This window comes from Equus przewalskii, chromosome 15, assembly GCF_037783145.1.
Source record: "Equus przewalskii isolate Varuska chromosome 15, EquPr2, whole genome shotgun sequence".
NCBI classification, from domain to species: Eukaryota; Metazoa; Chordata; class Mammalia; order Perissodactyla; family Equidae; genus Equus; species Equus przewalskii.
In genome coordinates this window covers 8,549,429-8,572,028 of record NC_091845.1, presented here as the reverse complement: position 1 = coordinate 8,572,028, position 22,600 = coordinate 8,549,429, and the positions used below count along the sequence as shown (strand labels likewise).

At 49.2% G+C, this 22,600-nt stretch overlaps 1 protein-coding gene across 5 annotated transcripts in view; it reads left to right on the top strand.

Moving 5' to 3' along the window:
* The window catches only part of MTMR14 (myotubularin related protein 14), a 44,962-nt gene that overhangs the window by 10,442 nt on the left and 11,920 nt on the right, over positions 1-22,600 (top strand). For all 5 annotated transcript variants that reach the window (XM_008543069.2, XM_008543068.2, XM_070576606.1 and 2 more), the window contains exons 4-16: positions 3,385-3,460; positions 3,774-3,834; positions 5,316-5,438; positions 6,570-6,643; positions 10,860-10,930; positions 11,547-11,621; positions 16,456-16,522; positions 17,794-17,879; positions 18,154-18,230; positions 18,490-18,526; positions 21,022-21,092; positions 21,879-21,937; positions 22,099-22,237. In XM_008543069.2, the coding sequence (XP_008541291.1) occupies positions 3,385-3,460; positions 3,774-3,834; positions 5,316-5,438; positions 6,570-6,643; positions 10,860-10,930; positions 11,547-11,621; positions 16,456-16,522; positions 17,794-17,879; positions 18,154-18,230; positions 18,490-18,526; positions 21,022-21,092; positions 21,879-21,937; positions 22,099-22,237 (1,016 nt within the window). The remainder of the gene's footprint in view (positions 1-3,384; positions 3,461-3,773; positions 3,835-5,315; positions 5,439-6,569; positions 6,644-10,859; positions 10,931-11,546; positions 11,622-16,455; positions 16,523-17,793; positions 17,880-18,153; positions 18,231-18,489; positions 18,527-21,021; positions 21,093-21,878; positions 21,938-22,098; positions 22,238-22,600) is intronic.

Genomic DNA, 22,600 nt, shown 5'->3' with positions numbered 1-22,600 from the left:
AGCTTTTAAGTGTCTGCTCAGCAGGAAGAAAACGCTCTTGAATGAAGCAGTAGTGGTCCTGTGCTAGGTTCTCGGAGACAGATGAATAGGACAGTCCTTGTCCTCGTGGAGCTCAGTGAGTGGGGAAGGCAGGCAAGTGAACAAGCCGTTGAGAGGAAGATTGGGAAGGCAGGAGAGTGTCCTGGTGAAGTGGAGAGCTCATCCTCAGAGATTTGTGGCACCCAGCAGGTGCTTGGTAACTGGCGTGCTGATGGCGGTGTTTATTACCAGCACTCCTTCAGAGGCCCCTACCTCTGCCAGATTGGGGAAGGGAGGAATGTTAAGAAGTGCGTGCTTCCTGCTTCCTTCAAAACTCAGTTCACTGTGGCTAGTGCGACTGAGGGACTAAATGTTTAAATTTATTTCTTTTCAATTAATTTACATTTTATAGCTGAAGCAGTGTAGAATTTTTGTGGTTCAATACAACTTTCTTTTGGGGCAGGACTACATTTCCGTTTGAATACTGAAAATATAGCATCCTAGTTGAGATGTGCTGTAAGTGTAGAATACACAGCAGATTTTGAAGAATTAGTACAAAAAAGTAAAATATTTTTAAAGTGATTACATGTTGACATAATATTTTGGGTATATTGAGTTGAGTAAGATATTAAAATTTTTTTAAAACTCAGTTCAATTATTTAAGGTTGAGATGTTCTCCCATGCCATTTTTCTCCCCCAACACATGTATCTTGCTTTTAGACAGTTAAAATCAGGACAAGATACTTTTCTCTTTGTTTCCTCCTTTAAGAGGTTGGGAGCAGAGGTCAGCCACCTTTATTCTGAGAGCCCAAGTTGGTTACTATGAGCAAATCCTACAGAGTGGTATTGCACATGCAGAATTAGAGGCTATTTCTAATTAAGTAAATGGAGAGCATTCAGAGTGCAGCCTGCTTTTTCAGTCAAGAAGGAAGCTTCAAGTGCAGAAATGATGGGTTATGAATCAGAGCCGTGAGGCTAGGGAGCAGGGGTCAGGAGTTAGACACTGCAGTGGGGTACAACTTCCCTCAGGCACTGGCTCAGGAGCATCCTGTGGAGTTTGGTGCCTGACTTGGGGAGTTGGCCAGCTCTCCTGCTCTTCTTGATCTGAGGAGTCCTCTGGGCCCAGGTCTGGCTGCCTCGGTTACCAAAAAGACAAGGACAGGTCGAAGGGATATGGGAGAAGAACTGAGAGCAGAAAGAGATAGCTGAGAACCTTGAAAAGAGTTCAAGAAATGGTCTTAAAGCTCAAAAGCCAAAGAGGGGGTGTGTTTCTGCTCTGAAAGATTTAACAGAAAAAAATGCAGAGAAGATTGAGATTTGATGCCAGCAGTGTAGATGGTGGGGGAGGATGGGCATGATAACACATGCTGGTCAAACTGGAACTCAACAAGCCACATCCCCCCGTTGTCTTGCTCTCAGGAATCAGACCTCCACCTTACCATTAGAGTCTTGGGGGCCCTCAAGTGGGGATTGACACTTCCTGCCACAGCTCTCCATTTTGCTGCTCCTAATCCTGGGCTGGTCCCCTTAGAACAGGGGCTCTTATCAGGGGCTAGAGATGGGTCCATGGATGGACTTGGGAGAGACCAGGAACCCCTGGAAACGTAGGTAAACTATGGTGTGTACATTTTTTTCTGGAGACAGTTTATCATTTTCATCAGATTTTCAAAATGCTTTTGGACCCAGAAAAAGTTAAGCAGCCCCCTCCACAGTACGTCTGCTTAGACCAGCAGGAATCCCAGCCCAGGTCCTTTGGAGGCTTTCAGGATAACCTTCCCATGAATCCTTTCCTGCCGCCAGCACTGAAAAAGCGCCCCACCCTGCCCCAGGTTATATCTGGGTTGCTTTTCTGTTACCTGCTCCCTCCCCCAGGCTGCCACTACCTCAGAGAGCCAGAAGATGAGCCAGTGGTTCCCACCCACACGCCTTTCCGTAGCAGCATCTCTATCTTACAGGTAGAGAAGGAGAAGCCTTCAGGCTGTATTTTGCAGTCTTCCAGGGACCCACTCTACATTGTCAGGCTGTGTGACCCATTCAGAAATGAGCTCCATGACCTGTCTGTCATCTCTTAGCTTCCCCTCTGGCATATTCTCCTAGCCACCCTCACCGCCACTCCCAGCCTGTAGCTAAACTCTGGGCTGGTTTGCTTCCCCATCACCAGATGTCTCCTTCCATTCCCCCAGTGCTACTGGATCTCATCAAACACAATTTATTTAAAGATGCAGCCTTAAAATTAGATACTGAAGTTCATGCCAGTTGTCTGGTTTCTAGAATTCTAGGTATCAAAATGATCCTTCAGTGATGAGGAAGAGAGTAAAAGAATATGTAAGCATAATCACAGCTACTGCATTTCCTTCATAGAGAGGAGAGAGAAGATATAATTTCTTTAAAAAAAAAAAAAAAGCCCCCAAACATTTCTCCGTTAATTGGCTCTCCTGCTACAAAGGTTGCTCTGCGCACCCCTTTGCCAAAGAGTTCCAAATAACGATAAGCGTGCAGACTCTAGAGGTAGGTGGGTCTCCATCAGATCCCAGCTTACCCCTCGTTGTCTGACCTTACACCTCACTTCATCCCCCTGCCCCTGTCTGTCTGCTCTTCATCTGTGAAGCAGCAGCAGTGCATGCTGCCTGCCACATCTACCTCGTGGGCTCATTGTGACATTTCAGGGAGAAGACTGAATGTTTTAGTACCATGCCCAGCACATATACACATGATAACCACCAAATCTTACACAAGGACATGTGTGACAGCCACTAAATCTCTCCGTCACTGTTAGTAACACTCTGGTGCCTCTTGTTGGGGAGAGAGACCCTCTGGACAGAGGCTGTACATTAAGTTCTAGGCATATTTCAGACTAAATGCTGTGGCCTCGATAAAACCTTGAGGAGTGCTCCTGGGCCTGTTTTGCTGGCCTAGAAGAGTCAGAGGAGTCCCAGGTGTTCCTTCAGCTGTGAAGGAACTTCACCTGAAGTACTTTTCTGGTGCTTCAGAAAACCATCTGACTGTTGGTCAGAGGGTACAAACTTCCAGTTATAAGATGAATACTTAAGTCCTGCAGATCTAATGGACAGCGTAGTGATTATAGTTAACGATACTGTATTATATAATTGAAAGTTGCAAAGAGAGATGATCTTAAATGTCTTCACCACAAAAAAGAAATGGTAATTATGTGATATGGTGGAGGTTGTAGCTAGCTGTGGTGGTAATACTTTTGGAATATACGGTATACACATATCAAACCAGCATGTTGTGCACCTTAAACTTATACAATGTTATGTCAGTTATATCTCAGTAAAGATGGAAAAACAACAACAACAACAAAACCCAGAAAACCATCTGATCCTAAAAATGCTGTTTCTCTCCCAGCACATTTGCAGGTCGGCCACACTGGCTGGATGGGGGGAGCTGTATGGACGCACTGGCTACAACTATATTTTCTCAGGTGAATGTTGAGCTGCATCCTCTGTGACTAAGAGCAAGAGTGCGGTCGTAGAGAATAGCCGCCCACAGCCGCGGTGGCATAGGTAGAGGGTGCGAGTGAGCTGGGGAGACACCAGAGACTCTTCCATTCATCACCTGAGGAGATGCTTGGGGTAAAGAAGACTGCCAGGCATATGGGGCATCTGGTGCTGCAAGAGACATGAGGGCTGTCCTTGGAGGTGGAACTGGGAGGCGGCGCGGGTGCTGCTTGGGAAGCCCCTGGGTGGAGCCCTGTGCTACTAGCCTTGGTGCTGACAGACAGGTTTCTCTGCCAGGGGGTGCAGATGATGCCTGGGCAGATGCAGAGGACGTCACGGAGGAGGACTGTGCTCTTCGGTCAGTGCCAGGTGGTTATGGGTCAGGGCTTGTGTTGGGGACGGGGTGTCTGACGAGTGGTGGCCCTTTACGTACTGATAGTGTGTTCATCACTGATCCAGGTAAGTGGATTGGCTCCCTTCCTCCTGTTGCAAAGTCTGTGTCCCTGAAATAGGGTTGTTGAAGTCTGTCCTATAGCTCCTCACCAAAGCTCACTTTGTTGAATACCTGAGCCGTCTGTCTCCATCCTGGCTGCACATCAGGATCTCAGAGAGGATGGATCCCTGGGTGCCTGCTACTGCAGGTCTAGTACAAAGTCCTGCAGTTTTCAGAGTGCTGACTGGCCTACCAGATGTCACACAGCACACCTGGTGCTGAGGCTAAAGTCGCCATGTGGGAGACACAGACTGGAAGATCCACAGCTTGAGGTTGCTGCTGGAATAGAGCTTGATACAAAGAAGTATTTTAGGCCCCTATAAAGGGAGGAAATGGGCTGGTTCACACTATTCCTACCTCCTTTCTAAATGTTTTTAGAAAACAAAACTATAGGATATTTTGGAAAAGCTCCTTTGCATGGTCTGTACCATGTGGAAAGTCTTTAACTGGCATCAAGCATCTCTGGAATGCATATGAGCACCCTAGAAAGATCAGCTGCCCCACATCATGGTTCGCTGCATGAAAAGGTGTCTTGCTCTGCTGAGGTTCTGCCTGTTAGTTCCGGGAGCAGTGGCTCTGGCTTGTGCTCAAGAATGTTTGGCTCTTCCCCTGAGATCAGACGACCTCTGCCTCAGCCAGGCCGTCTTCCACAGCATACGCTATTCTTGGCAAGGAGGATGCTGGGGACACCAAAGCAGTGGGCGTTAAAAAATAATAATAATGGTGACTGTTTATTCATTCTACTTTTGTCTTTATCTGTATGACTGATCAAAAGGCAGCCTGGAGATTGGGAAAACTTTATCTTTCTCCTGCTTCCTAGGCCTGCTAAGTAGAGGGAATTCACTTGCTAGTATTTCGCAATCAGTTGGTAAAATAGCTGTAAAATGTCCATCTCCCAACAAGAATTTCAGTGTTATATTATGAGCAAGCCATATGGCTAAAAATGGTCATAAATGGGGGAAAGGGCAGCAGGGGAGGGAGGTAAACTCTGATGGAAGCTCAAAGACTATCTATCAGCCACCAGCTTGCTGCATTTTAGAACTCGGAGATTATCTTGAGTCTTCTGGCTTAATGTCAAGCAGTGCCAAAAAGCCCTTTCCTGTTCCCGCTGCAAAGTGTGCCTCTTTGAAATGCGTCCCTGAGAGCTGGGTAATCTCCTAGAAAGTCACCTTCTCTGCACCTTCCCTGGAACCAGTTGTCCTGTCTTGGCCCTCCCTCCACTTCTGGAGAATGGAAACAGAACTTCTTGCCAGTGACATCTATACTTCCTTGAACACGGTCTCCACCCCCTAAACTCTCCTGAACGAACGTGCAACGCAGCTTCTCCCTCTGGCTCTTTGTTTCAGAAGTTCCGACACGCATCTTTTTGATAAGGTCAGAGGCTATGATATCAAGCTGCTTCGGTACCTGTCAGTCAAATACATCTGTGACCTGATGGTGGAGAACAAGAAGGTGAAGTTTGGCATGAAGTAAGTACAGGGCACCCACCGCAAAGTGGGCAGACGTGATGTGTTCACAGGCTTGTCAGGTTGGTGATAGGACGTAGCAGTTACCTAATGCTCACCACATGCCAGGCCTCGTGCTGAGGGCTCTCCGTGCATCCTCTCCCTGTATCATCAAACAGCTTTGCAAGGCAGGGACTGGTATCCGCCTCTTACACACGAGAAACTGAAGCACAGAGAGGTTAAGTAACTAGCCCAGGATTGACCAGGTAGTAAATGAGGGAGCCGTGAGCTCTAAGCTGTGCTCTGCTGCCTCCTCCTTTTAGACACCCTAGAAGGCTTTTCCCCAGGCTCCAAGTTCTGCACCATCTCTGGCAGATTAGAATCTCTTTTAAAAGGAACAGAAAAATCAGTGTATACCCAATTTTTACTCCAATGACTGCTATTATATAAAAATACACACATGGACCAAATCTTCATATAATACAGCAGAGTTTTTAAAAAATAGAACCTTGGTTAGGGTGATGAAATTGTAGGTGTTTTTCTGAAATCTTACTTATTTATTTTAATAATACTGACTTTTAATTATCCTAAGAGGTTGTCTTAGAAAATAAGGCATACTGAGGCTAAGTTAGAGCTCGCCTGTCTTCAGGTATCTGAATATTCCCTTTTCCCCTCCTCCCTTCCTCTGTCAGAGTAGTCCCAAGTCTTTCCCTTTCGGATGCTGTTTGTTCACCCCGTTTAGGAGCGCCCTCAATGAATATTAGAGAAGACAGTAGAGGCAAGAGTCCCCACAGGGTCCCTTTTGGACAATGTCTTAGTTATTTGACTCATGTTTCACTCCACCGTCCTGGTCAGAGTGGCTGTGCTGCCTTGGTTTGTGGGGCTTAGGTGGAAGGTTGTTTTGTAACTTTAGGTTCCGGTTGTGGTTTGCTGCAGCATCAGAGGGGAGTAACGTCTCTGACTTGATAAGTTAGGGTAAGAGGCAGAGAAGGTAGATTTCTTAATTGTTCAGAGTTAGCACTGCTGGAGGGAATCCTTCCTAACTCTGAAGAGTAGTTTCTTCAGCTGGAGGTTCATTTTAAGTTGTTGTAATACTCATTGGGGAATGGTGTGTATGTGTTGTGATGCCATAACACATTGTGTCCTGTCTTGTAGTGTAACCTCCTCCGAGAAGGTGGACAAAGCCCAGCGCTATGCCGACTTCACTCTCCTCTCCATCCCGTATCCAGGTAGGGAGCTCTTTTCAGGGTCTAGTCAAGTGACAGGCTTCCTAGAATTGGAGGCGAGATCTCAGAGGCCATATGCGGGCCTTCTATATTTAGGTACACCGGTGCCCCGGGAGCATTCTGGGAGGAGCTTGTGTTGATCAGCATAGGCCACTGTGGCCCCCAGTCATAGACTGTCACACTTAGGGTAGGACAGTGTCCTGGAAGGGGCTTTCCACTTGGAGGGTTCGAGGGATGCAGTCTTGGCTCAGGTACTTAATACTACAACCTTGAGCAAGTTACTTCACCTCTCTGAGCCTCAAGTTTTCTCAGGTGTCACTTACAACTTGGAAAGGCGTAGCTTAGGGTTTTGTTGTGAAAATTAGATGAGATCATGTATATCAAAGTGTTCTCTGCAGGTAAAGTACTGTTTTACTGTCAAATGACATTAATACTCTGTGTCAGCAACTGATGATGTTGCGCTGGCCTGTGTGGATGTGAACCTTTGCATGTCAGTTTGCAATAATTGAGTTATTTATAGAAATTGCCAGATTGCCCCAGGCAAGGCTGTTCTGGTGGTGGAAGAACACAATTGCTCTGTCCAGTTGTGCATGGTTAGTGGCCTCACTGTGTGGCAGAGCACTTTGGTGTGCACAGAGCTGCGTTTGTCTCCAGCGCACAGACATGTATGTGACCTGGGGCCAGGGCAGTATTCTCTGCACTGGACACTGAAGCTGTGTTAGTCCACTTGGTAACATTTAAGCTTTCTGGCACTGCCTGCTTGTTCAGCAAGGGAGGCCAAGGAGCCCTAACATGAGCATAAGACTGTCAACAGACAGCAGTACTCTTTCTCCTTGAAACCTTTCTCCTGCTTCTCAGCATTAGCATTTGCTTTCAATCCTATGCTGGACCTTGTTTCCTCATCTTGGAGCCACATATCCAATATCAAGGGCAGGTTGCTGTACAGCCAGAAGGCCTTCTCATTAGAATTACGAGTTCATCTAGTGCCTGGTAGGGAGAGAGTATCCCCATTGGTGTAAGCTGGTGGGATTCAAACCACAATCCCTGATGACCTTGCATTCTTACAGTGGCCTCCACCAGAGTCTCTCCACTCTTCTCTGCCAGCTTAGCATTTGGTGCCAGGTAGAGCTGGGCATGAGTCCTAGCCTTAGCACTGTGTGTCCTTGAACAAGTCCCTTAACCCTTCTGAGCATCAGTTTCATCCTCCATAAAATGAAGATATGCAGATACTTATTTGAGGATAAAGTGTCACACCCATCCCTAACAGCTCAGTAAACACCAGGCTGAATGACAGGTACACAGGAGGAAAGGCTCAGGGAAGCTGCTCTTCCCTAAAAGCCTCTTTGGGCAGATGCAGACCGTAATGGCAATTCCATGGGCTTAACAGCATCAGAGCCGAGTTGTAACAGGAGTGTCCCACCCAACCTGTCTGCGCTGGAGCCGTCAGGTAGCTCTAAAGCTGGTTTTCAGACCAAGCTCCCAACTCCCAGGAGATGCTTTGGAGGGCCACAGACTGAAGTACTCTCTGCTAAACAGGAAAGGTCTGCGCTGCCTGAGGAACCAGGCATCACTTCCTTTGTTCATATTTAGGTTCTAAGGAGGACTTGGTTTAGAAAAAATAGTTTTGCTAGAAGTTTGAATACCACTGTTCCAGAACAGTAGCCGGTATTCTTTCTGCTGACTCCCAAAATGTTAACACCCTTTAACCTAGTCATTCAGTAAGCCGTAATCCAGCTAACTTGGGACTGAAGATGTTCATCATCATGTCTGTTTATATGAGCAAAACATAGGAAATGTTTTCATTAATTAGAATAACGATTATGTAAATGATGGTATGGCCATAGATAGTACAATGAAGTATTAAATAGTATAGAAAAATACTTAAACTTTTTGACATGAAAGAATGAATGCTTAAGAGACTAAGCAGGATACAAAATTATATAATGCAATCCCGGCTGTGTAAGAGAAAAAGTGCTTACACGAAAGAGTAAGAAGGAAATATGCCAGAATGCTAAGATGATACATTCTATCTGTGAATTTTTTTCCCTGTTCTTCTCAAAATGTTTATGCACTGTATCTGCTAGTTATGTATGTGTTGAGGGGAGGGTGAGAGGGATCACTAAAATCAAAAAGCCAGGGGTTGGGGAGATGCCATTGCACATCCAGGTACGAGAACAGGAGAGGTACTTTTTACTTGCTATATTTGTGTTCCTGAATTTCTTTACACCCTGTATTACTTCGTAACAAGGAAAAGAAACAAAATTATCATTATCCAAACTGAGTCATGATTTGCACTTTGCTGCTATTTCAGAGGTCTCAGATGAGCCCTCTAAAGACTGAAACCCAGACAGGAACTATGTTGGTATCGGTTCCGGCTGTGTCAGACTAACTTGGGCTTAGACTGGCCCTTGAAATGAGAAGTGTTCTGGGAGCACTTCCTTCAGGGCACCAAAATAGACAGGACTGAAAACTCCACAACACAAATCTAATTTGTTTTCTCCTTGAGTGAGTGGCTTTTGGTCACCCTGCTTTTGGTCCCATCCTTCTTGCCTCTCAGTGGATTTGGAAGCCTGTTCAGGTAATGAACGTCAGGCATTGCCCTGGATGCCAAGTCTATTTTAATTCTATCCATTTCTCACAAAAATTGCTTCTGCATCATAGGCTGTCCTAAGCTGTACCTACAGCCTGTGGTGTTGATTTGAGCAGCGAGTGTTTTGGAAAACAGAGCACTTGATAGGAGCTCTGAGAGATAATTGGTACCTCTTCTAAACCTGAGCTCAGAAGCTTAGGGCCTCTGTCTGATATTTATATTTCTTCTTTCTCCCAGTGAGGCACCCGAGAATAGGTTGAAGTGTATAGCTGAGGCTTGTCTCCTGACCTCTCAGTCAGCGGTGAGGCCTCGGGGATTAGAGTGCAGGAGTGTATGTGGGATGAGAGCCAAGTCTACAGAACATATGCGCTGTGGCTCCAGGCCTTCCTCTCCAGAGGAAACGTTCCTGTCTTCCTTTGGGTGGCCTTAGACAGGAACTCGGCTCAAGAGTTGCTAGAGTTCCACCTGAATTTTTTCGGCCTGTGGCCACTTCCACAGAATTTAAATAATTGTTTTGTTGCCTTTGGGGACCTCACCAAACTTGGACCTGTGACCAAAGCCATGTGCCCTCCAAAGTTTGTGTTGGCCCTGGTTGAGGAACTGAGAGTAACTGCAAGAAGCTACTCTCGAAGTGCATTTTCCCACCCTGTGGCTTGAAGCCACAGCAGCCCCGGGTTGCTCACTGTTCTGTGGTGTGAGGGCCACCTTCATCCTCTGAGCCAGGCAGTTGACTGTAAGCTGCAGGGCTGGCACCGTAGGCTCTTGTTGCAGCAGCAGTAGGATGATGGTAATAGTGTGCTGTCATTGGAATGCCGCTTGTACCAGTGCTGTGCTCGGTGTTTTATGTGTATTATTTCATTTCATCCTTAACCACTTTACAGATGAGAAAATCAAGGCTTAGAGAAGTTAAACAACTTGTTCACAGTCACAGAGTTAAGTGAAAGCTGAGATCTGAAAGCTGAGAATGTTGCCTAACCGCTTTTCTCTCCACTGTTCCTCTCTCTATTCCTGAGGGCTTACCCTGGTGGAGTTTCTTATAATTTTTCTAGCAAATGATACAGAAAAGTACCTCTTGGCCAGGTTTGTTGGAGACAGACATGTCTTTTGAGCTCCTGTCACATTTCAGGCACTGTCCATGGTCCTTTCCGGGATGTTACAATGTTCCGACCTCACTGAAAGCCTGTAAGGTTGGTATTAGAGAGGAGGGAGAGTGAGCTTCTGTAACTAGGTAAATTGCTGAGAAAGTGCTGTCAGGGCTCAAATTGTAAGCCAAACTTTTGTTTGCTGGCTGTTGGCATTTCAGGGACATGTAGGATGAAAGGACTTGAAATGTGGAAGAAATGACCAGTAACCAGTGAGCAGAGATAGAGAGATACAGAGTGGTGTGCAGGCAGGCAGTACCTCATTGGGAAGGTGTGTAACTAGAATCCAGAGGAGCACTGGAGACACGTTCCCCGGCTCTTGCCTGCCCATTCTGGTCCCTACCCGTGTCATCTGTGGCCTCCTCTGGGACCCACCAGTGTGGAGAAGTGTGTGAGCTGGTGGCCACCTCAGGCCTTCAGCACTCAGGGGTGTCTCAGGAGACTGGGCTAGGGAGGGTGGTGTCATAACTCTGCCCTTCTTTTCCAGGCTGTGAATTTTTCAAGGAATATAAGGATCGGGATTACATGGCTGAAGGGCTCATTTTTAACTGGAAGCAGGTATGAACAATAACTTGCATCAGCTTGAGGCTTACGTTTCTTTGTAAAGGAAGACCATAGAGGACAGCTAGCCATCTCTTTGGGGAAAACAACTACCTTTTTCCTTTCTCTTCTCTTCTCTGAATGAGTCTTATTATTTTCTCTCCCTCTTCTCCTTGTATATACGTGTTTAAATTCTCATCATATATACTTTCCTCTCCCCCTTTAACTTCTCGCTTTCTTTAAAGGAGTTTTCAAGGACAAGATAGGAGAAGTCCTCCTCTTTGCTCTGCCATCTATGTAAAGAGTGAGACCAGCGTTCTGTTCCTTCCCCAGTTGGTGAGAGCAGGCCACAGGAGCCTGCCGAAGGCTGAATACAGGCGGCTGAATACAGGCTGACCGTGTCTGTCTCAGCAGCAAACAATCAAACGGCATACTGAAAAGCTCCACCCAGCAGCAGTACCTGGTCCCTTTGATTTTCAGAGTAGCATAGGCATCTGACCAGGAGAAGGCAAGCACTGTGGAGGGATGTCCTGCCTGCCTATGGCAGCCACAGCTTCAGGGCCGTGACCTGGCTTGTCACCATGACTTCTGTTGATGGACAGCCCACATCTCACAGGTGTCCTTCTGTCCCCAGGACTACGTCGATGCCCCACTGAGCATCCCCGACTTCCTGACTTGCTCTCTGAACATTGACTGGAGCCAGTATCAGGTGAGGGGCCTGACTTGAGAAGGGCAGGATAAGGGAGGGGGCCGTGGGGACCCCTGGTACCTGCCCTACAAGTCCCTCATGCAGACGCCTGAATGCCTGGCTCATGCCCCCTGACCTCTCACAGCCTAGGAAAGGGAGAGGGGACTGCTTATCTGTTTAACTCTTCCTTTCCTGATTTGCTCTTGGCCCAGAAAAATCAAAGCTTTCTGAAGGTGACTCACTCAAAGATTTGCGTCCACCAAGGGCTTCTGTTTCCAGAGGACCTCATGGAGTCTGCTTTTCCAACTCTGGGCTTTAGTGACTTTTTTTCATTTTTCCTTTTAAATGTGTGTTCTGCTAGAGGAAGTGCAGGGCTGCCTGACCTCATTTGATTATAGAAACTTTAAAATTATTTCCATTGTGCTTCTCTCCTGTCACTATCCACCATGGAAGCAGCCCCAGTCTACTGGATGGATCTCTCTCTCTACCATGTTCAGCCCACTGTATATGCCCAAAAGCTGTCAGCAGTCTCCTTGCCACTTGCTTCAGCCAGGATAAGGAGCCTTGTTCTTCCTGCCACCTTCCCCATGTCTCTTCCTTCTGCCTGGCTGCCACCTCCTGGCTTCCTCTTATCTGATTGACACACTGCCTTCAGGATTTGGCTCAGGTGTCCACTCCGGGAACACTTCCCTGATGTGCCTCCTCTCCCTTGTCCTCAGAGGGTCAGATGCCTGCATCTACATTCCCATTAATCCCTGGGCATATCTATCATGGAATTTTCCGCTGAGCTGTAGGCACTAATTTAGAGATTTGCTTCCCCATCTTCAGTAGACTGAGCTACAGGAGGATGGGGAACAATGGCTTGTGCGTCCCTAGCACAGAAACTGGCACAGAGCCAGAAAGGCCAAGCTAGCGAGTACCTAGAAAACATACTGTTTCCCTCCTGTCAGGAAGCTGTGTGCTGCCATATTACCTTGAACTTTGTTGTCCTAGTAGCAAGTGGTCTGTAAAGGCAGACGCCGCACTTACCTTGTTTTGTCTCGTGCATCCAGCCCTTAATCACAAGTAGATGCTCCGTAACTATTTGAGTGAATGAGTTAGAGTGGTGTCAAGTCTTCTCTACGCAGGTATTTCTATAAGAGCAGGAGCATTAGGAAGGAGATCAGACCAGTTGTTGTGCCCCAGCAGCCTGGAGAAGGAACATGTTGGGGAGCCCTGTTCCCTGGTCTCAAGTCCCAGGCTGTACCTGGAGGGATTGGAGTGGCCAAAGGAACCTTCAGGCTCCCTTCTTAATTTGTTGTATGCAGAAGTCTTGAGTAGGTCCCACCTAAAGCCACCCTTAGTCGCCCTTCTGGCACTATTTTTTCTCATTATGCAGATATAAACTGGGTCTGATAAACTATTTACTGACCAAGGTAGGACTATATGGGTTCAATGTGTTGACACTGCCAAGGATGTTTGTCTCTAGGAAGAAGTCCTGTGCGTGTGAAGAGGCATTCTGCTTCGTAAATAGAGGCCCTGGATCTAGGCCCCAGCTCGCTCAGCCCTTCTCGAAAGGCTTTGTGGCCTTGAGCAAGTGACCTCACTTCCCTTTCAAAGTGGAGTTGATAACGAGTTGTGGCGAGGTTCAGATATGATCACTGCACGAAAGTGTCCTCTTAGTGAAATGCCAGACAGATTTTAATGATGATAATTAAGAGGTAGGCTACTAGTTTGCTAACTCGAGGGAGTAAACACTAATAAAATACCAGGAACAAAAGTAGGAGGGCAGGGCTTCCTCCCATGATGCCCGCCTCACCAGTGTTGCTCAGCTGGCTGGTCCCACTGGGCCTCTTACCATCGTTTTCTCCAGCCAGGTGTGGGCTCTGCCCTTTCAGCCCCTTCAGCATGGGGGGTCCAGGACTCCCTGTTACTCTTCCTCATCTCCCCAGGTGATCTCATCCATTGTCCATTTCGTTAGCCCATTGCCAGACCTGGGGCTCTGGGCCAGATCTCTCTTGGTGATCCACACCTACATCACTTTTCACAAGTGTCCCTTCATGCAGCCACCTCAAACTCAGGCTATCCAAAATGGGTTTGGCCACAACCCACAGCACTCCCAGGCCACTATCTACCCAGATGCTCAAACTCAAAACTTGGGTCGTTTTCTCCCCCTACAACCATTCCCAGGTCCCATCAGTTCTCTAAATCTCTGCCCCTGGTGAAACTCCGCAGTCCTCCTCGCCTCCGTCTCTTACACCACTCGCCTAGCCCAGGCCACCGTCATCTCAGTGCATCTGATCTCTGAGGGTGGGGCCTACATTGAGGTGTAACTGGAAATAGTGAATATAAAGCACTTGAAAAGGGCCCGGCAGATAGCACTGCTCGAATGATGGAGCAAGGTCATCATTGTCATTGCCCATCTTTAAAACCCGCCACTGACTTTCCTGTTTTCCTCAGAATACAATCCAAGGACCCTTACATGGCCCACCCAGCTCCACGTGGTCCAGCCTTGTTCTTGTGACTGACTGGCCGTCGTCCTCTCCCTCCTCTCCTCTAGCCACACTAGCCTCCTTTCAGCCCCTTAGGGAAGAGTGTCTCCTGGTTTGCACATGCTGTTCTCTCTACAGAAACACTTGTCTGCTTTCCCTCCCTTCTTATATGCATGTCACCACCTCCAGGAAGGCTTCCTTAATGCTCCCCACAGATTACGCTAGGTTCACTTCACCAATTACATGGTCCCAGCATTCCAGAGGTCTCCTTTTAGTCAGCACACGTGCAGCAGTTCACTTTGCCTCCCTTCCCCTGTGGGCCTGTGAGTGCTGGGATCATCATGTTCACTGCTGTGTCCCTGGGCCAGGCCCTCTGGTGTTCACAAGTACAGGAACACTTCTGGTAGTACATGTGTGGGGTTCCTGCCCTCCATGTAAGCAGACTGAATTCCATAGAGGTCTGCTCGTTCTTTCTGTTCCCTAAGACCCCTTCCAGTGGCTGCTGCTCCTCACGCTGGCTCCTGATCATGAACAGGGGGTGAAGGAACATTTTTCAGGTCCTTCTGGTACCTAAGCACTAAGCCTCGTAAATGCATATGTGACAAGGGTCTTCACCCTTAGTGGCCTCAGTCTAGAAAGAGAGGCAATGACCTAACTGTCACCTGTGTAGAAGTATTGACCAGTGACCACAGAAGACGACTCTGGAAAAGAATGGGGCTGAACCTTTGAAGGATGAGTAGGAGTTTGCCAGCCAGGGGGAATAGTACTCCTGGCATAGAAACATAAGCAGAGGCACGTGTTCAGCTCTGCATCCACAGACTTTTTCATGGTACATGGAGGATGAGAGAGTCAGAGATGAGCCTAGATTTTAGCACATTTTCCAGGTCCTGCTCATATTCTGCAGTCCCCTCAAACTTTTGTTTCTTACTCTGGTATTGTAGGAAAAGTCCCTGCAGTGTAGCATATGACTAAGAGCATGAACGTCACAGTCCGGCAGTCTGGGTTCATGCCACAGCTCAGCTTAGCTGTGTGACCTTGGGCCTCTACCAACCCAGTGCTCCCCAGCCTGTGGTTCCTACCCAAGCTCTGGGTGCAGTGTGAATCTGCTGCCTCTCCCTGGCTGTCGGTGTCCCCTTCAGATAGCCACAGGCTGTTGGGGCTCCACAGGCTCCAGTCCTTGGTACGTTCCAGCCCTCTCCTGGCTGCTGCAGTCTTCCCCCAGCCTGCCTGACCGCCCTAGGCTTTGTGCTGCATAGCTCCTGCCTCCTGCTTCTGCTTTTCCTCACCCTGCAAGAAACGCAGCTCAGAGGAAATCTGTTGGCAATGGTGTGTCTGACATGTTAAGCCAGATGCATGGAGAGACCCCTGTGCTACTATGCGTAATAACTTTATTAGTGCAGCGCTGCAGTGGCTGTCTCTGGAGTGGCTGAAAGTGGGTCAGAACTCTCCAGGGGCCATGGGAGGGTCAGGTAAATGAGCCTGTTTTAAAGTCCTGGGAAAACCATTCCAATTACAGGTGCCGTGTTCACCCTCCCCCAAAAGTGCTTTCTTACTGGCATTCGCCGCCTTCTGCACAGCCCTAAAGCACTGATACGCAGTTGTGTGGATGGGCTGCCCCAGCTGGGGGGAAGGGGACCCCAGAACTGGGTCAGGCCCCTCCATGGAATTCCATATTCTAAGTGGACTTAGAGCATTTTAGAGTTTCTTAGAGCATCTGGTCTAGACCTCTTGCTTGGGCTAGAACAGAGGTTCCAATCTCTTTAAGGCTTTTGCTTGCTTTTTATCTCCCTCCTCGTGGGCCTCCTGTTTTAAAAGATTTTGTCTGCCAAACAGACTGCATTTATTATTCATCAAAAGACAGAGTGTGCAGTGAGTAGCAGTAAAAAGCAAATGAAATGTGGTTGATGGGAAGGTTAATATTTTCCTTAGTTTCTGTGATGTGAGAGCAGATGAAGGAATGGCTCTTCCATTTGGCGACAGTGGCCACAGGCTCAAAGCTCCTTGTTTGCTTCTGTTCACTCCCTGGACAGCTGTGCCAGGAGCCCAGGGCTAGAGGAGGCTAAAGTACGGCTGCTGCAGGTGCGTGTTGGCCTGTGGGTTGCCCAGGCCTCTGCCTCGCTTTCCCTTCCTCTCCTTCACATGGGATTAGAGTGCCCTGAGTGAGGGGGATCGCGGGTGAGGGTGCAAGGAAGGGTGAAGGGAGCCTTCAGAGTAAGGAGTGAAGTCTCAGATTATCTGGGGTCTGGGCCCTATTGCCGGTGGCCTAGAGCCTGGGGTACTTGTCGCCCCAGAGTGACTCTCGGCGTCTCGCTTTTTGCGTAGTTTACGTTCCCAGTCTGAGTTAAACCTATTCCTTGACACCTGTTATCCTTCTTCCCCAACAGAGTTGGGACCTGGTGCAACAAACACAAAACTACCTGAAACTGCTGCTTTCCATAATTAACAGCGACGGTGAGTCTGCCTCTGCCTGAGCCCTGAAGCCGTTGGATCTTGTGCCTGTTCCAGATCATGACACCGCACATGGGTGTTTGTTGGGGCCACACACCTACCTTTGCTCTATGGGAGAAAGATTTGACCATACACCCTTATTCATTGGCAGCTTTCTTCCATGTCCTCAAAATCCTACAAAACAAAACGATGAACTTCTTGTCATCTGAACCACACACAGAATGTTTCTGCACTGGCTCAGCTGGCCTTTGAGCGTTGAGCGTCAGCATTTTGTTTGGGGCCAGAATGGCCTCTTACAATTCAGAAAGATGAGGAAAAACCAGTCCTGGCTTCTTCTTGGACACAAAAGCCCATAGAGGGCCTGTTCTCCGGATGGTACTCCAGCTGGTTTGGCTGTTTCATTTGGACGGTCGTGTCACGCTTGATTTCTCTAGGGCAGGCTGACTGACTCCTCGATATCAGTCAGGACTTCAGTGGGGTTGCACTTGCTTGAACAAGTGGAAATGTCTTAGCTTATGTAACCCAGAAGGCCCAAGAGCAGAGCCTGGTGCCTAACAGATAGCACAAAGAATCTCTCCTTGTTTCTTATACCTGCTGTCCCATTGGCTTAATGGCCAGCAACTATTCCAGACTTGATTCCTGCCATCTTCATTTCCCCAGAAGAGAGAGACTGCCTCTGTCCCAGAGTTCACGTTCATTGGCCCAGTTTGGGTTAAGTGCCCATCTTTGAACCAGTCACTGTGGCGGGTTTTCAAAAAAGTCACATGTCTGCCCCTGGAGTTAGGCAATGGTTACCTAGAGCAGTACCACCTGCCAAGGAGGCTTCTGGAGAGTTGAGTGTTGTAGGAACTGGAGGAGGGCTACTAGCATTTGGTGGGTGTTTGCCAAGGATCCTAAATGTCCTGCAATTCCTGGGACAGCCCTGCAAAGTGAAGACTGGTCTTCCCCCAAAAATACCTGTGGTGCTCCCCTGAGAAATGCTGGGCAGGCCGTGCAGGTCAGCCCCACCTAAATGACCTGGGCAGAGTGGACTGTGCAAGTGGTACTGCTTCCCCAAAAGTACACCAAGAACTGGACCCAAAAGAAAGAAGAGATGCTGCAGACAGCGGGGAGTGCCTACCACTCACCCCTTTCTGGGAGTAGGTTGGCAGCCCACCGAGAAGAGGGAGACTAGGGGTGGCCTGGCTGTCTCGCACCAGGCCAGGGTGGTAGCATGTCCCCTTCTTATCAACCCATGTTTGCTTCTCTTCTGCCTTCCTGTGCTTCCTGAGTAGATGACAGTGGGCTGCTGGTGCACTGTATCTCTGGCTGGGATCGGACCCCCCTCTTCATCTCTCTCCTGCGCCTTTCCTTGTGGGCTGTGAGTATGGATGGGCTGGGCCGTGGGGTCAAGGAGCATTCAGAGGTCCCTACCATGATTGACCCTTTGGGAGCATCAGGGCTATCTCCAGAAAGTAGGGAAAATTTTGAGGGAGGGACCGCAGTTGTTTAGAGCAGTGTGTTGTGTTCCTGGGGCTGTGGGCAGCCTTGTTGTCACTGGGTCTGTAGTTGTGGTTCAGCTCCTGGGATGGGGAGGAGGCCTTGTCATGGGGGACATCCTTCTGATCCCAGCATGTCTCCCCCGTCTCCTCCAGGATGGGCTCATCCACACGTCCCTGAAGCCTGCTGAGATCCTCTACCTAACTGTGGCCTACGACTGGTTCCTCTTTGGGTAAGCATTTAGGGAGTGTCAAGTGTGGCGTGGGGGCTGTGTCTTGGGGACTGCATTTCTGTGTGTACGTGGGTGCGATGGCTCCTGTGACAGGCCAGAGATGGGGACATCCCACCCCCTTGGGAAAGACTGAAGGTGCTGGTCAGGCCCCACCAGAGGCTGTGGTGCCAAAACCATAGCTTGTCCCTGTGACTCCAGTCCCCCTTTGCCCTCCTGTCTTGGCACTGCTCGCTTTGACGTCTTCCCCTTCTTATTTCAGGCACATGTTGGTAGATCGGCTCAGCAAAGGAGAGGAGGTGGGTATTGCTCACAGTCTGCGAGCGCATGCCAGGGCTCCATGAGCTCGGGCTCCTTTACTCACAGGAGGGATAGGATGACAGTCTGTTTGGAGTCTACACTTTAGGGGCAGTTCCTTGCCTGGTGGGATCAGGGAAAAGCACCAGCACAGCAGCCCCTGTTCTGAGCCTCAGATCCTCTCCTGCGTGGTGGAGGTAACACTTGCCCGTACGGCTGCCTGCAACCTTCATCTCAGTCCTCTTCCCCTTCCTTTTGCTGCCGTCCTTCTTATGGGTGATCTTGCTTTCTGTGCTCAGCTCTGGAACCAATTTACAAGTACTTTTCCATGCCCCTCCTCACAGCTAACACCCAGAAGCTCTTTCTGTCCTCTCTCCTCTCATCCCACGCACTCAGCAACTTTTAAGCCCCAGGGCTGTCCGTGCAAGCAGGGTCCTGCTCCAGTCCTCACCACCAGCCCAGTGCCTGACCAGCCTCCAGGGTCCCCCTCCTATCTCGCTGTCCTTTCTTCCTTCTCCCTTCTCTCAACCCTCTCCATGCCCATCCTTTTTGCTGCTTTTCACAGTCTTTGCCTTGTTCGCGTGCCTGTTTTCCAGCCTCTTTTCCCTGCTCACAGACCTGAGTTTGAACCCTAGTTGTCCTGCTTATTACCTGGTGACCTTGGGTAATGTGATTAACTTTGAATCTCCTGGTGTCACTTGTGCTGCCTCATGAAGAGAATGAGTCCAGATACCCAGTATGGGAGCCATCGCATGACGTTAGTTCTTTTTCTTCTGCCCCCCTGGCCCCCTTATTTTCCTGAAGCATCTTTCTCACCCTCCTGAGGCTGCCATCTTCACGGGCGTCTTATCTTGCACTTCCTTCTTTTGTTCCTCCGTCTCAGCTGTTCCTTTCCCCATCCCAAATCTCTTCTTCTGAGCACTTATCACATCTGCCAGGGCTGCAGAGCTCATAAGCCTGTTCCTCAGAGGCCTCCATGAACTCTGTCAGAGGCGGTGACTTTGGTATTGAAATCAGCACATAAAGCCCCTGTGCAGCCTCTCATTTTGAGACTCGCTGGTGCTCTAGGACATTTTGCCCTCTACGCCGTCTCGCCACCCCCAAAAGCAGGCCTGATCATGCCTTCAGAGACTGGGCGGAGGTTGAGGCTGAGCCCAATGGGATCTGGATTCAAAGTCTGGCCATCTCTCAGCATAAAGAGGGTCTCCTCAACTGGGAGTGTTTGTCTTCAGTGTGGGCTTTCCTCTTACCCCCACCAGACACTTAACACACAGATGCTTTAAAAAATAAAAAAACAAGGCCTATTAACAGCACTCTGTCCCCCTCCCCTGCCTTTGAGTTTCACAGAGCATATTAAAGACTAAAAAGTCTGTGGTAAAGACACCTATTTAATTTTATGTAACACAGCATTCTCATACTGACCTGACCTGGGCACGCCCCCTCTTTTTTTTCTTTGAGGAAATCTTATGGGGCTCTGGGATACATGTGGGTATTTTTCCCAGTGAGGGGTTGATGGACCACACCTTTCAGAATCACTGGGGAGTTTGTTTAAAAACTACAGAGACTGTGCCTTGTGTATCTTCATGGAGGCCTGTTGGACTAGTGCACTGGCTGGAAGGGAGAAGAGAGAATTTGTTCACAGAGTTGGGGATGCAGCTAGAGGTCAGGAGCCTCCTCCTGCCTGTGCCCATTTCAGACTTAGACCTGCCTCTCACAGCTCCTAAGCAGTGCAGTCCTGGGCCAGACAGTTGCTGCCTCTCACCCTTAGTGGTGGTGGTGGTTCTTCTTCTTTTTTTTTTTTTTTTGCTGAGGAAGATTTGCCCTGAGCTAACATCTATTGCCAGTCTTCCTCTATTTTGTGTATGGGTCACCACCACAGCATGGCCGCTGCCAAGTGGTATAGGTCTGCACCCAGGAACCAAACCTGGGCTGCAGAAGTGGAGCCACTGAACTTAACCACTAGGCCACAGGACTGGCCCCTACCCCCAGTTCTTCTGAACCACTATTTCTGGGCATCCTCCCTTCAAAATCTGATTCCCCTCCATTGTGTTCCTGTTATGTCCATGAATCTCCTTGCCCCCAAATTCTCTCCCTCCCAGCTATCCTTCCCTGTTAGCCTCTCTCCCCGGGCTTCTTAGGAAAGGCTGAGGGGAGAAGCTGCTGTTCTCATCACCCTTTTCAGTAGCTTAAGAATATGAGTGTTGGGTTTGAAGATGGTTTGAAGACTTGCTGGCTTACTCTTGCATTCCCAGGAAGGAGACACGGTCCCTTCCTCCATTGCCCCCTCCCAAGCACATCTGCCAAGCCTGCTAAGTCCTCTCTGCCACCCATACCATTTACAGACCAGAATACCAGCAGGGTCCCCAAAACTGGGCTGCTCTCCAGCAAGGGGTTGACCAGGGTGGCTGGTTGCCCTCTCCTAGGAGTTCTGCCACCTAGATTGTTCTCCCTGGAGGAGGCTGTCTTCTCATGTGTGCTGCTTTTTGGTCTCCTTCAGATTTTCTTCTTCTGCTTCAATTTTTTGAAGCACATCATCTCTGAGGAGTTCTCTGCTCTGAAGACACAGAGGTAAGGAGAGGCCTGCTCTCTTCTGCTGGGACCAATGCACTCTGGGAAGAGCCACTCTAGCACAGGCGGAGTCTTGCTTGCCGTCTTATCCCTGCCTTGCTTCCCTGCATGTTTAACTGGCTGGCCTCCTGTCCCTATCTTCCCTTGAAGCCAGGGTAGGGGTTCCCTGGTGAGTGCCAGTGGATGAAGAGGCTCTTCTGTACGTGAGGCAGGACTGGGATCAGCCTGCAGTCATACTAGCAGAAGGGCTTTGGGACAGATGAGTGGTCTCTTGTGACTAGGACAGGAAGGTGCATTGCTGCAGGGAAAAGCCATCCCAAGGACAGGAGGACTCCCAAGTCCCCATGCCCCCACTGAGGCAGCTGATTCTCCTGTCTGTGCCAATTGCTGCCCTCCCTGGGCTACTGCAGAGGTGTGTCTGTGCTTCTGTGCAGCCTACCACCATGGAGCAGAGTCCACTTCCAGCCTGGGAAATGCAGAAGTGTTGCCTGGCAATTGCCTTAGAACCTCTGTGAGAGTTGGTGTCTTTTCTAAGTTCCGTTGCCTTCCAAATCCAAGCTCCTAGTGTGTGGAGCTAGAGTTGAACTCTAAGGAGCCAAGCTGACAAGGGGGAGTCAGGCTTTGCTGGGCTCCTGGAATTGGGCCTGGCGTTTTGGAATGCTCTAGGTAGGATCTGTCTTTGTGAGTTGCTGGTGAGTTGGACCTTCTTTCTTGAGCCAGCAGTGTGGGAGGGACAAAGAGACCCCAGCCCAATCTGGAATTCACTGTTTCGGATTCTGTTTACAGGAGGAAGAGTTTGCCAGCCCGAGATGCAGGCTTCACCCTGGAAGATATCTGCATGCTGAGTGAGTCCCAGGCCCCTGCATCTGCACATCTTTCTGAATATGGACCACGCAGCAACTGTTTCTTCTAGAAGCTTCTCTCTCCAGCTATATGGTGTGGAAGAGGTGGGGGACTAGTAGTGGGAGAAGATAATGTGCTGATCAATGGCACTGGCTTCTTTCAGGACGAAAGGACCGTGGCAGCACCACCAGCCTTGGCAGCGACTTCTCTCTGGTCATGGAGAGCTCCCCAGGAGCTGCCGGGAGCTTCACCTATGAGGCTGTGGAGCTGGTTCCGGCAGGAGCACAGACTCAGGCAGCTTGGTGAGGGGGCCAGGCTGGAACTAAGCTTCCTCACAGGGCCACCAGCTCCAGGGAGCCCCAGGAACAAAGGGGGCCCCCGACAGTAGGGCTGAGAGCACAGCTCCGTGCCCTGCTGTCTCTACTGGGCCTTGGAGGCCAGCCATCTGGTTGGTGAGGGGCACTGCCCGTGGTGGCCCGGGAACATAAAGGGCTGGGGCTCCCTGTGGGATGAAGGAAGAAGCTACAGGGCTGGGCAGACAGGGTCGGGTGAGGAGAGGCTGGTGTTAAAGGGAACTCCCTGGGAGAGAGGTCCCTTGTATCATTTGCCTAGGAGGTGAGAGGCCAATTTAGGAAAAAACAAGAGGTGATTACAAAATGATGATT